The sequence below is a fragment of the Hylobates moloch genome, unplaced genomic scaffold (genome assembly GCF_009828535.3).
Source record: "Hylobates moloch isolate HMO894 unplaced genomic scaffold, HMol_V3 SCAFFOLD_3, whole genome shotgun sequence".
NCBI lineage: Eukaryota > Metazoa > Chordata > Mammalia > Primates > Hylobatidae > Hylobates > Hylobates moloch.
The window spans coordinates 16333982-16346342 of NW_026652278.1; the positions used below are offsets into that span (position 1 = coordinate 16333982).

The 12361-nt window shown below is 53.1% G+C and overlaps 1 protein-coding gene across 2 annotated transcripts; it reads left to right on the plus strand.

The window, feature by feature from the left end:
• The first annotated feature begins 230 nt into the window (after positions 1-230).
• On the plus strand, positions 231-9997 carry VAX1 (ventral anterior homeobox 1). Of its 2 annotated transcripts, XM_032169689.2 has the most exons (4): positions 231-687; positions 1864-2051; positions 6038-6075; positions 6213-9997. In XM_032169689.2, exons 1-4 carry the CDS (start codon positions 447-449, stop codon positions 6304-6306), a joined length of 561 nt encoding a protein of 186 aa, XP_032025580.1. In that variant the 5' UTR covers positions 231-446; the 3' UTR covers positions 6307-9997. The 2 variants fall into 2 exon arrangements, with proteins under 2 accessions (XP_032025580.1, XP_032025571.1); XM_032169680.2 differs by lacking the exon at positions 6213-9997 and having other exon boundaries at positions 368-687; positions 3938-6090.
• Positions 9998-12361: the final 2364 nt, after the last annotated feature.

Below are 12361 nucleotides of genomic sequence, written 5' to 3' on the forward strand. Positions count from 1 at the left end.
CGTAATCAATTGCAACAGCGAGTGTGCGTCCCCCCGGGTGTCGGACAACTACAACTCGCCGTCTCAGAAACAGGCGGGAGCCGCAGCATTTCGGAGTTGCGCTGTTCGCTACCTGATCGCCAGGCTGGGGACACTGGACGTGCTCAGAGGACGCGGGTGCTGACGAGGCGGCCTCGCCGCAGCTCCACCGGGATCCTGGACCAGACTGGCCGCCTCTCGGCGAGCGCGCCACTCTCCCGTCGCCGCTGACCCGCGCGCGGCCGCCGAAGCCTCCCCGCAGGGACATTCATTCTTGCCCCTTGCCTGTCGCCGGGGCAGGCGTACGGGCCGCGTTGTCGGGGGTTTTGTCCCCTTTTTCCTCTTTTTTTTTTTTCCCTTCCCCCCCCCCCCTTTTTTTTGGCTTTTTTTTTTTTTCCTTTCTGTTGTTGTTGTTGTTGTTCTTGCCTATGTTCGGGAAACCAGACAAAATGGACGTTCGATGCCACTCGGACGCCGAGGCTGCCCGGGTCTCGAAGAACGCGCACAAGGAGAGTCGGGAGAGCAAGGGCGCGGAGGGGAACCTCCCAGCCGCCTTCCTCAAGGAGCCGCAGGGCGCCTTCTCAGCGTCGGGCGCTGCTGAGGATTGTAACAAAAGTAAATCCAATTCCGCAGCCGACCCGGATTACTGCCGCCGGATCCTGGTCCGAGGTAGGGATGGGCAGGGCTGCCGGGCGCGTTCCTTGGGGTCGACTCCGGGGCCCGAGCTGCGCGCTGCCGCCGACACAGGCCGGTGGGGAGGAGTGCCGGCTGGGACTTGGGAGAAAGTTGTTGGCCCTCCCCGCCCCGAGTCCGGCTGGGGACAAGCGCCTGGGACTCTCCGGTGCGCTCTCCAGGGGCCTCGGCCCTCCACGCCCTGAGGGGCCCCGCTGACCGGGCTGCGGGGGGAGACGAGAGGCTGCGCGGGTGCAGCCGGGCATCGGACTGCGGCCTCCGACCCGGGAAAGGAGCAGAAAACTCCTGGAGGAGGTGTGCGCGCTCCAAGGGCGGGACGACCTGCCGGGAGCCGGCCAGGGGACTCCCGCGCTCTGGAGGGCTGAGCGCACCCAAAGGGGAGCGCGAGCCCCGGAGAAGAGCTGCCGATCGCGGTCTACGGCCCTGCCAGTTGGTACACTGGGCCGAGGGCCCTACGGCCGCGATCGGTGCCCGACCGCTGCCGCCGGGAGAGGCAGCTGGGCTTGGTTACGGAGCCGCGGTTGCCGCTTTGGTGCTCTGCTCTGCGGCTCTCGGATGCGCGGCGTGCGCTTGGCCCGGGCGGCGGAGGCTGCGAGCCCGGGCGGCGGAGGCTGCGAGGCCGGGCCCCGGCCCGGCGCCGCCCCAGCTAGCAGATCGCCGGGCCCGGCCGGCCCCGACTCAGTCCCTCCTCCTTCCGCCGCGCGGACTCCGCAGGGAAGGAGACTCGAGGGTGGGGGTGGGGAAGGCTGGAGCACGGTCTGGTCAGCAAGCCCAGAGCTGGGGCCCGCAGGACCCAGGCGGGGCGGCAAGGGTACCCTCAGGCTACAGGGGACCCGGAAGGCGCAGCCGAGGCCCCCCCCCAGGCCGGAAGAAACGTCCGCCTATGTGGAATTGATTGGATTTTTTTCTCTCCCCTGTCTGGAGGACTCTACAAAAAGACAAAGTGTGGTCCCTCCTTCGGTCAGCGGTATGGAGTTAGGCCCCTTGCCCTCCACACAGTGTCTTTGCTACCTGGTTGTGGTCGCGCTCCGCACCCCGCCCCCTATCCCCAAAACTGCACGCTTCTGGGGACTCTGTCCCCAAATCCAGCTCGGGCCAAGGAGGTGGAGGGGGACGGTAGGGTTGTGGCGGCTGACATCTCCCCTTCCCCAGATGCCAAAGGGTCCATCCGAGAGATCATCCTGCCCAAGGGCCTGGACCTGGACCGGCCTAAGAGGACGCGCACGTCCTTCACCGCGGAGCAGCTCTATCGGCTGGAGATGGAGTTCCAGCGCTGCCAGTACGTGGTGGGCCGCGAGAGGACCGAGCTCGCCCGGCAGCTTAACCTCTCCGAGACCCAGGTACCTGGCGACCAGGCCGCACACAGTTCTGCACCAGCCTTCCTCCCCACCACCCCTACCTAGCCTGCTCTTCACCTCCTAACCTGCTCTGGACAGAGCTACCCTTGGGAGGTGGAGGAGATGGGAAGGATGGGTAAGACAGGCCTAAGGATTCCTTCCCCTAGATAATACATCCTTTTCCCCCACCATTCCTGCCATCCTCAAATCCTCCAGGGCCCATGTTTTATCCACCTTGGCCTAGGCCCAGAAGGCCCCAAATCCTATCCTTTTGGAATTTTTATTGGCACCCGGTTTTGAGCATTTCCTTCGTGCTTCTGCTCTACAAAGAACTGACTTTTGCCCTTGTTTGGGGTACCCCATTTTAGCTAGATTTCTAGGCCCCACCCCTTGTGGGCCCACCCAGCTGTACACAGCGTCCAGGCCCATTCTGCAGGAGTGAGGCTAGGTCTAACACCCCCTGCCCCAGCACCATGGGTGATTCCTAGGAATTAGAAAGGTGTACACCCTCCTGGAGATCTGCCTGTGCAGATCAGGCTGCCCTGACCCTTGAAGGAAGGCTTTCTCCATCCTGAGCTGGCCCCAGCCCTGAGTACCTAGGAGACCCTGTCTTCTGTGCCAGTGATATGTGAGGTATGTGATGGGAAGCAGATCTAGGACCCAGAAGTCAGTACTGCCGATTGTGCTTTAGATCTTTCCCTTTACATTAAATCTATATGATGCCCTGGAGCTGGCCATGTGGGCTCTGGGCCCAGGAGAGGACCCAAGAACTTGCCAAATGGCATGTCACCAGCTTGGCCTAGCTAAGGCACCCTTCTTTCTGAAGACTGATCCTTTTCCCCATGCCCAACCCTGAAGCAGGTGGAGAGCATTTTAGGTCCGGGATCTGGGCTGAAAGCTGAGGACTGACAGAACAGATAGGGGTGTTCTTTTTGAGTTTGAGTTGGTGTGGTAGCTTTTTCTATTCTCTCTGCTACTACCCCTCTTAGTTTATAAAATCTAGATAGGATAGTCTTTCCCTATTGCTGCAAAACTCTTCTGGGCCACTGCTAGGCCTGCAGAGGGGCAGAAGAATGAGAGGGGTGGTTAGTGGGGAGTATTCAGTCCACCTTAGCCTCCTGACTTTCTCCCATGATTCCAAGTTCATGACTCAGAGCAGTGGAGAGATAAACTAAGAGTATCACCCAGACCCTTCAATGCAGCTATGTGGTGAGAGGAGGTGCAGAAAGCTCGGTCTACATAAAGTCTCCCGCACACATTATTCTCCTGCAGCCACTTTCCCTGCTTGCTGCTACCTAATGGTCACATCTTAAGCAGGAAATGGTCCTTTGTAGCCTTCACCAGGAGTAGTGCTTCTAGGACTAAATCCGAGCGCATTGGGCCAGGGGCCTGGGTCCGGAAAGGCTGGGCAACACTCCCTTCCCGCCTCTCTTCCCACTTCCCTCTTCCTTGTTCCCTCTTCCTTCACCGCACCCTAGGGCCTCACACCCTCCACCGGAAATTCCGGCTTTGGGACTGCACTGATTCACACATCTGTGAGCCCCAAACACCGCTGCGGGGTAGCGCGGAAGCCAGTGAAACCCTTTCCGGTCTTCCTTCGAGTTCCTGCCGTGGGCATTTTATTACTTTGTTCTGTGTAAGCGGCGCCTGCCTGGGCCTGCTTCCCTGACCCGGAAGCGCAGCCCAGTGGAGCAGCTGTGTCCCCCTCGTGGCGGCGCCAGCTCCCCCCAGCAGCGCCCCGGCCCGGACCCATCCGGCTGCTGGGTGGGGCTGCGGGTAGGGCTGGGGCTTTGGGAGACCCCTGGAGCCGCGCGCCCCGGGAGCTCGCTTCCTTTGACGCTGGTCTTCCCTGCCCCTCTCTCCCACTCTCCCCGCACCCCGGCGCGCAGGTGAAGGTCTGGTTCCAGAACCGGCGCACCAAGCAGAAGAAGGACCAGGGCAAGGACTCGGAGCTACGCTCGGTTGTGTCGGAGACCGCGGCCACGTGCAGCGTGCTACGGCTGCTGGAGCAGGGCCGCCTGTTGTCGCCGCCCGGCCTGCCTGCGCTGCTGCCGCCTTGCGCCACGGGTGCTCTCGGCTCAGCGCTGCGCGGGCCCAGCCTGCCGGCCCTGGGCGCTGGCGCCGCTGCTGGCTCGGCCGCCGCAGCCGCCGCCGCCGCCCCGGGCCCAGCGGGCGCCGCATCCCCGCACCCGCCGTCTGTGGGCGGTGCTCCAGGCCCCGGTCCCGCCGGGCCGGGGGGATTGCACGCAGGCGCCCCGGCCGCGGGCCACAGCCTCTTCAGCCTGCCGGTGCCCTCGCTGCTCGGCTCCGTCGCCAGCCGTCTGTCCTCTGCCCCGTTAACAATGGCTGGTTCGCTAGCTGGGAATTTGCAAGAACTCTCCGCCCGGTATCTGAGCTCCTCGGCCTTCGAGCCTTACTCCCGGACCAACAATAAAGAAGGGGCCGAGAAAAAAGCGCTGGACTGATTTTAAGTGTTTCCCTGTATTTATATTTATAGTATCTATTGTGGTGATATTTATGGACTCACGCGCGTTAGGTGCCCAGAGCTCCTGCGCTGGGCTCCTGGCTCCCACCAGGCGTCTTGACAGCTCTCCTTTCCCACCAGACTCTGCTACCAATTTCATCTCATTCGGGCTATTTTTTTTTCTACCACCTTTCCTCTGAGATTCCTCCCCAACCCCCAACTTCCTTCTGAATCCAGGAGCGATCCAAAGAATTGGGAAAAATGCCCGAGTTAGTCAACCTGATGCCCTGACCCCGTGCCCAGCCCAGGAGGGAAAAGACTGGTTCAAAGTCTAAAGCACAGGACGTTTGCTCTAGATCCGCGGCTGCTGCCGCTGCCGACTATTCCTAGGAATATTTGAAAGAGGAAAACTGCGCGCAGACCCCAGGGACTTCCAGGTTTCTTTAGACCAAAAAAGGAGGACGTTCCGTCCTCTTGCCAGAGAAACCAGGGCTTGTGGGAGCCCCTGGGCCCCGCTTTGCGGACCTCTCGGGATAGTCGGTACACAACACAGCTTCCTGGCGGGACAAATCCTGCGATTTTTCTCCCCTTTAGGGCAACTCCAATCACAACCACCCCCGACCCCAGGAAACAGTAACAAACGTCCTAGTAGGCAACGACATTAATAAATTTGATCTAATCAGCAATAAAAGCAATTGCTACGTAAAACCAAATGAAGTGGAACCAGTTTTTAAATACTTCTAATGATGAAATTTGGAAGGTGTAAGAAAATTCAGGATAGAGAATGCCCCACAGGGCAATGCAAAATTAAGGTTCGGGTATTGTAACTTTAAACAGGAATTTAATGGGGGAAAAGCAAAGGAAAAGCCAACGCCGCTAATCAAAGGAAATTCAGAATCTTTTCTCAGAGCCTGTTCGGGGCGGTGGCCGACAGCTTCCCACTCCTCCAGGAAAAAGCAAAGCAAGCAAAGCGGCTGGCGGCGGTAGCCTGCGCGCCGGCGCTTCACCCTAAGGCCTCTCAGGCGCGTAGCTTCAGGCACAATTGCTCGGTTTGGAAAACGAGTCAGCACTCATTGCCTCCTCTCCCAAACACCCGGATTCACAAAACCCTTCCTGCACGCAGGAAACGTCTGGATTTCTGAGCAGTTCTTTGCGGAAGGGGAGGCAGGGACGCCGCTGGGCAGTCGGGCCTCCTCTAGCAGTAGTCTCGCAGTCCAGATAGCGTCTTGTGTGATTGATAGGAAAGACACTCCCCTCGCCTCCCCAGTCTTAGGGTTTCAGTGGTCCCAAATCAGAACACGAACTGCGACACCCTCTTTCCTTACTCTGCGCAGCGGCGATCGTCCCTACAGCCACGGCCACCCACATTTTAACCAAAATCACAGACCCAGACTGCGAGGTGCCGCAGTGTCTAGAATGTATTCGTCCATCTGAAGCAAGCGAAAAACATTTTTAAAATAGTAATTTTATTGTAAATTATTTACGTCGGAAACTCTCCCCCTCTTTTTCATCTTTTTTTTTCTAGGCAAATAGTGAAGAAAATATTGAACGATTCAAACGCGGGTAGGTGTCACTGAATCCAGGCTACTAACTTTGTTCTGAATGTTTTGGATATTTGGATGTTTTGTATTTATGTGGTGAGAGTGAAATATATATATCTATGATGATAAATGAGGTGTATTTTTGTCTTATATTTGAAGGATAAAAAAACAAAAGAAGAAAAGGAAGAAAGAGCCAGCAAATGATGAGTCTCGGCGTGGGGACTCCGGGGGCAGAGGGTGGCAGCCCCTATAGTGTGGGGCCCAGCGACTGGTACCGTGAGCGCCTGGGATGAGGTTTGGGCGGATTTCGGGTTTCCGGAGAGGCAGAGACGCCTGGCTACGACGATTTGTTCCACTTCCTTGAGTGTTTCGCTCTCGATTTCTCTATCTGTCCCTCTGAGGTCGGCCCCTCACACCCTCCTCCTTAATTTCCCACTGCGTAATTCTTAGTTTATTTAGGAACTCATCTGTGGGCACTATAAAGTCCCTGCCTCCTAATGCTACGTTTCTAGAGTCTTCCAGCTGCATCTTCATGCCGGCAGCATTTTGGATTTTGTGCAATCATGGGCTCAGAATAGACAAGGTTTTATTTTCTTCTGACTTAGAATAAGTCTCGCCATCGTCAAAGAGAAACTTTGAAGGAGCAGGAGACTGAAATCGATATTAATTCCTGCAAAGAGACCTCCTCACCCCGGTGCTTATGCGATGGTGACGGATGTAGACGTTGCAAACAAATCTTGGGAAGCGAGGAGGGCCGGGGAGGACACTTCCGGACACGCTCTTCTAAAGCGTGTGGAGCACGGGGCGAAGTCCGCGCTGCGGGTGCAGCGGCCCCGGCTCATTCTTGTAGCGCCCGCACACCTGGGTGTTGCAGGGACCCGCAGCTCCCGTGCAGCACCGGCCCTAGCCAGGCCTTACTGCCCCTACTCGTGTACTGTGCCTGAAGCTGGAGTTGGAGGCATCCAAAATAAGGCGGGGCACAGTGTGGGCGGCGGAGTCCCGGAGCCTTGAGCTCGGCTTTTTGCTGAGATCACAGCAGCCGCCCACAGACAGTTCACTTTTATTTCTCAAAGTTGCTGCAGATCCCTCAGCTTCGCTACTCTTGGCTCTTCCCCTCCCTGTCCGCCTCTCCTTACTATCTCTTGCTTGAAACTGCTTTTCCTTTTCTACTCTTTTCTTCTGCGCTCCTGTCGCGTAAACGCCTGCGCTTCCTCTAAGTTCTCTCTCTCAGTGGTGTGGGCTCCCGTCTGGTTCCCCGTCTCCCTCCTTCATTACTTCTTCCTTCCAGGTCGGTCTCTCTCTTTTGTTTTTCTGGTTTTCTTCTCCTGCTGAAGGGATCCCAAAGGCCAAGGCAGTGGGTGGCTCTCGCTGCAGCTTCAAGGCTGGTGGCTGGGGCCCTCCAGGGGTGAGAAGGAAGGGAGAAGGTGGCATAACTTTTTGGAACAAAAGAAAACACAAAATCCTATCTTGGGATTCCCAACAAATTCAGCCTCCTCTCCCAGGGGCCTCAGTCTGGGAAGTCACCAAGCAGATTCCTCCTTCCAGCTTCCTGCTCTGTCTCCTTTTTGCTTTCCTACCCCTGAAAGAGGGAAGGACCAGTCACCTCATAACTTCTGCTCTCACCTCCCTTCCCTCCCTGGCTTTGGGAAGAGCTGCTGAGCTCTTTGCCTGCCACTCAGGGAGTGCAATTGTTCTTAAAGAGCCTCTTCTGCATAGAAAAAGAATTGCAATTTTAACTTAAAAACATTTATAGAAAATTCATTTAATTTTAGTGACTATCTTCTTTTCCCTCCTTCCCCAAGGGCCTCCAGTAAGCTGCCTTAGTCCCTGGAGGCTTCTGGCTTCCAACTGGAGACTCACAGGCCTTGGAGGAGGAGGCAGGTAGCCTCTATGCCAATAGCTGGGCCTGCCTGGGGAAAGGTAGAAGGAGGAACAGCTGCAGGAGGGGGGAGCTGAAAGGAATCTGATGCTCAGGCCTGCACAAAGCAACAGCCAAATTGTTTCAGAGCAGAAAAGAAAAAAGGAGAAAACCTCTTAGCAAACCCCTGTGAGTTTGGGGGTCAGGTTCAAGAAAGATGTGGGAGGTCACTTGGAGAGCTAAACGGGACACATTCTCGTATCCACACTTGCAGTTGGTCTAACCTTCAGCCAGAATGTATTCATAAGTAGCATTTGGCAACCCTTTATAGTTTACAAATAGCATTTTACATACCCCATTCTACTATTCCTCATGGTGGCTTTGGGAGGTCCAGCTCCGTTTTAAAGACTCATATACAGGACTGGAGCAAATAGCTTGCTCAAAGCCACATGGCTGCTCAGAACCCAAGATTGTAAGCTCCCCCTAGGGCCAGAGGCCTCTTTCTTTCAGTTTTTTTCTCTCTTCCCCCTTTGTCCCCTCTTTCCCTCTTCCCTTTCTCCCCTCCTTCCTCCTTTCCTTCTTTTTGTGCCCACAGTGTCTGGATCATGGTACCTGAATTCTTTAGCCTATTTGCACCCACATCTGCTAATGTCCATATCTAGCCACCTATTACACCAGCTGCTGAGGATTTACTTGGTGCCCTCATCAAGAAGTTTGAATTTCTCCCTCCTTCCTGTTTTTTTTTTTTTCCTGCCACTGTCCCAGCTCTTTCCCTCTACTTCTCTCTAGAATGACATCTTTAAACCCCTTACCCTCTTTGGTCTTACACATCCTTAAAAATGATTATTTTTAAATTGAATTATAATATCCATGTGGTAAACACTCATAGGATAAAGTACACAAAGCTTAACTATACAAGATGATTTACACACACACACACACACACAACACACACACACACCTTCTTGAATGGCTCCAAGGATACCCTTTTAACTTCTTCCCTTAGCCACATAAGCCATATGATGACACACAGTGTCTTTCTCCTGTTTGAAAAGAAATTGTGTCATATTGGTGTGCTGTTCTTGCATAGAAAGCCTTTTTCAAGAAGTCTTTTTAAGATTTCTTGAAGGATTTAGAAATCATGTATCTCTTCTAACCCCCTGAAATCCTGAGTTTAAGTGGCTTGATTAAATGGCTGATCAAAACTTAAAAACATACTAGTTCAATGTTTTTCAAGTTACGACGGAGGACCAGCTGCTTCAGAATCATCTGGGGACTGGCTAAAATTCCAGGTTCCTAAGCCCTAGTCCCATCTGATGAATCAGAAACTGGTTGGGGCTTAGGAACGTGCATTTTAAACACTTTTCCAAAGTGATTCTTATCCAGACTAATATTTGAGAAGTACTGTATTAAATGGCAAACTCCCAAAACACTGCAGCCTCCTGCATCTGGCCCAGGGCCTGGCATTTGGTAGGAATACAATGAATGTTTGTTAAACAAATTAATCCACAGTTTCTGACACAGTTTAGAATTTCTTGGACCACATTATGCTATTGTAATTTAACACCATTTCTACGTCGGGAAATCTTTACATTTCAGAGTCTTTTTCATTTTCATGGAGGTTTCATTTTAATGGAGCAGGAAAGAAAAGAGAGATCTACTTTGGTGTTTTCTCAGGTCTCAGGGAAGGTCTTTTTTAAACTCAATGGGGACCACCTTCCTGGAGAGGCTCCTCCCTTACAGACCTGGTAGTTTGGGGAAAGGAGGAGGCGAGCCCTTCAGGTTTGCTGAAAGGCATTCAGATGCACACCCTTCTTGGTTGGAACTGAAAGCTTCTGTTTGAAGAGACATGAGTTCTGGAAGGAGCAAGGCCACCAGGTCCACAGAACCTGGCATGCAATGGACATGGAAGCTGAAAATTACTTGGGTATTCTCTGATTTCTAGCTAATATGAAAATAATTTTCTTTCTAGAAACACATTTGCCTATCTTCTTACCCTGAAACAGAAAATAAATATTGTGTTTTATGTGGTAGTGTTGTATCCATTCTTAAAAATAAATCACATCATATATATGTGTAAAATATATATAAAATTTTTCAGGCAAAAGTTTTCTTCATATAAAAAGTCTGTTATGTGTGTTAACAACAACATAACATGTATAGCAATAACACATACACATATACACACATATAAACACGTACATAGCATTCCCTGGTATCATACAATGTGTAGTATGCTGGTTTAATGCACAGAGAAAAAGTAATTCATCTTAATGGTTTCTAGTTATGGTTCTGGAGTCAGAATGACTTGGGTTCAAATCCCAGATACACCACTTAATAGCTGTGTAATCTCGGACAAATTACTTCTCTGGCTGCTCTAAACCTATTTCCATGTATATCAAATGAAAGTAATAATGGCACATACCTCATAGGATTGTCATGGTTGTTTCGTTGGATAAAGCATCTAAAGCATCTAATACAAGCCTAGGATAAACTATATGCTCAAATATTAGCTATTTATTATAAGACTGTGATTGAGATAGCTGACTATCTGAGAGTCTCTCTGGGCCTCGAGTTTCCCCATCTGTAAAATGAGGGTGTTGGCCTAAAGTCCTTTCCTGAGGAAGGGGAATGTGATTGGGTCAGGCATAATGGAATTTACTCCCCCTGCCTAATTTAGACTTGGTATCACAGCCATTAGTAAGCACAGCATCTCTACCAAAATGCTAAATTATTATTTTAATGACTTGGCAGACAGTTCTCAGCTGTCTGTTCGTTGGAGACTGCCTCATCTGAAAAGAGCCACTGTGCTCAAGTGGTTTCCAATGACTTTCCAGGGTGGTTTCCAATGACTGGTAGACCTGGGGATAAGCCTGGTCTTTGCACCCCAACTTTGCTTAGATTTGAAGACTCATCCCATCTTCTAAACTCTTGGAAGGAATGGCTGAGGCCTCTGTTGAGATCCCTATGCAGTTTGACTTCTGTCCAATACTGCTTCCTTCCTTTCCCTTCTACATTGTTGAACTTGAAGCACTCCCTAGTAAATCTCCTACATGCTAATCTCCTCAGTTCTTGAGTAAACCAATTTCAATGGAAAGGTATCAGAAGGAGAATGCTAAGAGTTGGGAATGGAGAGGAAGCAGTGAGGATGGCTGAGTGCAAGTAGTGGGAGAAGAGGCAGGAATGCAGGCAGCACCTGGAATACCACGTAGATAACACTTGGATTTTGCCATCAGGGTGATGAGGAGCCACTGAAAAGTTCTCCCAAGGAGATCATGGAATCATTGTAGTTCTCATTTTACAAGGTCTCTCTAGCAATCTGGAGGAGAATCCCAGAAGAGGTGGCATGGGAGCAGGAGTGCACGGATTCTGAGGCAGATGCCAGTTAGTGAGTACACTTCCATAGAAACAGGAGAGGATGATGGTGATGCGATGATGGTGGGGGTAGGGGGTGGGGGTGAGGGTTGCTTGGTGAAGTGGCAGCAGAAATGGAGAGGAGAAATGGGTTCAAGGCATTTTGCTTAAATAAAACCAACAGATCTTAGTGTCTGACTAGAGGTGACCAGTGGTAGCATTGATATCAAGATCGGGTCCAAGTGGAATTTTGAAACCATTTTCCTTGTGTCAGAGAGGGAATTTGATGAGGAGCCTGAAGCCAATAAGAGTTTAGTGGGGGTACTGGAGGCCGAGTTGGCTCCAAAGCTGGGGAGATAGCTGTGAATTGGGGCAGAGGCCTCAGCTCGGAAGGCGGAAGGGCCCAAGGGCGGGTAAGGCGTGGAGCCTGCGCCATGTGAGCCATTGGGCATGCACGATGGGGCATGCGTGCTCCGAGGCGAGGCGAGGGCCAGGCGCTAGGGCTAGAAGGGAGGCAGGGCTGGTGCTCTAGGGACTCCTGGAGCTCTCATCCTCTGAGTCTGGACCAGGCGCCTCACTCAGCCCATCTCCCACAGCTTCCGTCCACCGCGGCCGGCCGGGGCCTCACCAGGAAAGTGGGAAATTAGGCCTGCTTTGACGCGTTTAGCGGCCGGGCCCTGACCCACGCTGAGCCCGGCTCCCATGCTCTGTTGCCAGAACTGGCAGAAATAGGGACTGAAAATACCTTCCTGGGTCCGGCCTTTAAGACGCGAGCTGTGACCCAAGGCAATGGAGCGGCAGGAAGTGACGTCAAGCAGCGGCAGCGCCCCCTGGAAGGCCCCTTCCAGCGCCCTCCGGACCCACGCCCTTGACCCCCAGCTTCTTGCCCTGAGGGAAGCAGGGGCAAGGGGGCTGAGGGGCTTGCTAAGGGTGCACAGGACGGACGGAGTGCCAGGTTTTTGTTTTGGTTTCCTTCCCTTGCGTCTCGTGGGTTAGATAAGACTGCCATCTGTTAGATCGGTGGCCAGAAAGTCAGGTCATCAGCCCATTTTACTGAGGGTCTGGCTTAGTCCCTTCCCGGGAAGAGCTAAAGGCA

Bases quoted from the DNA above. Each gene is read 5' to 3' on its own strand.
- VAX1 (XM_032169680.2), top strand. From the start codon at position 447: ATGTTCGGGAAACCAGACAAAATGGACGTTCGATGCCACTCGGACGCC. The intron at 688-1,863 runs GTAGGGATGGGC...CCCCTTCCCCAG, and splicing joins CCGCCGGATCCTGGTCCGAG to ATGCCAAAGGGTCCATCCGA. The intron at 2,052-3,937 runs GTACCTGGCGAC...CCCGGCGCGCAG, and splicing joins TTAACCTCTCCGAGACCCAG to GTGAAGGTCTGGTTCCAGAA.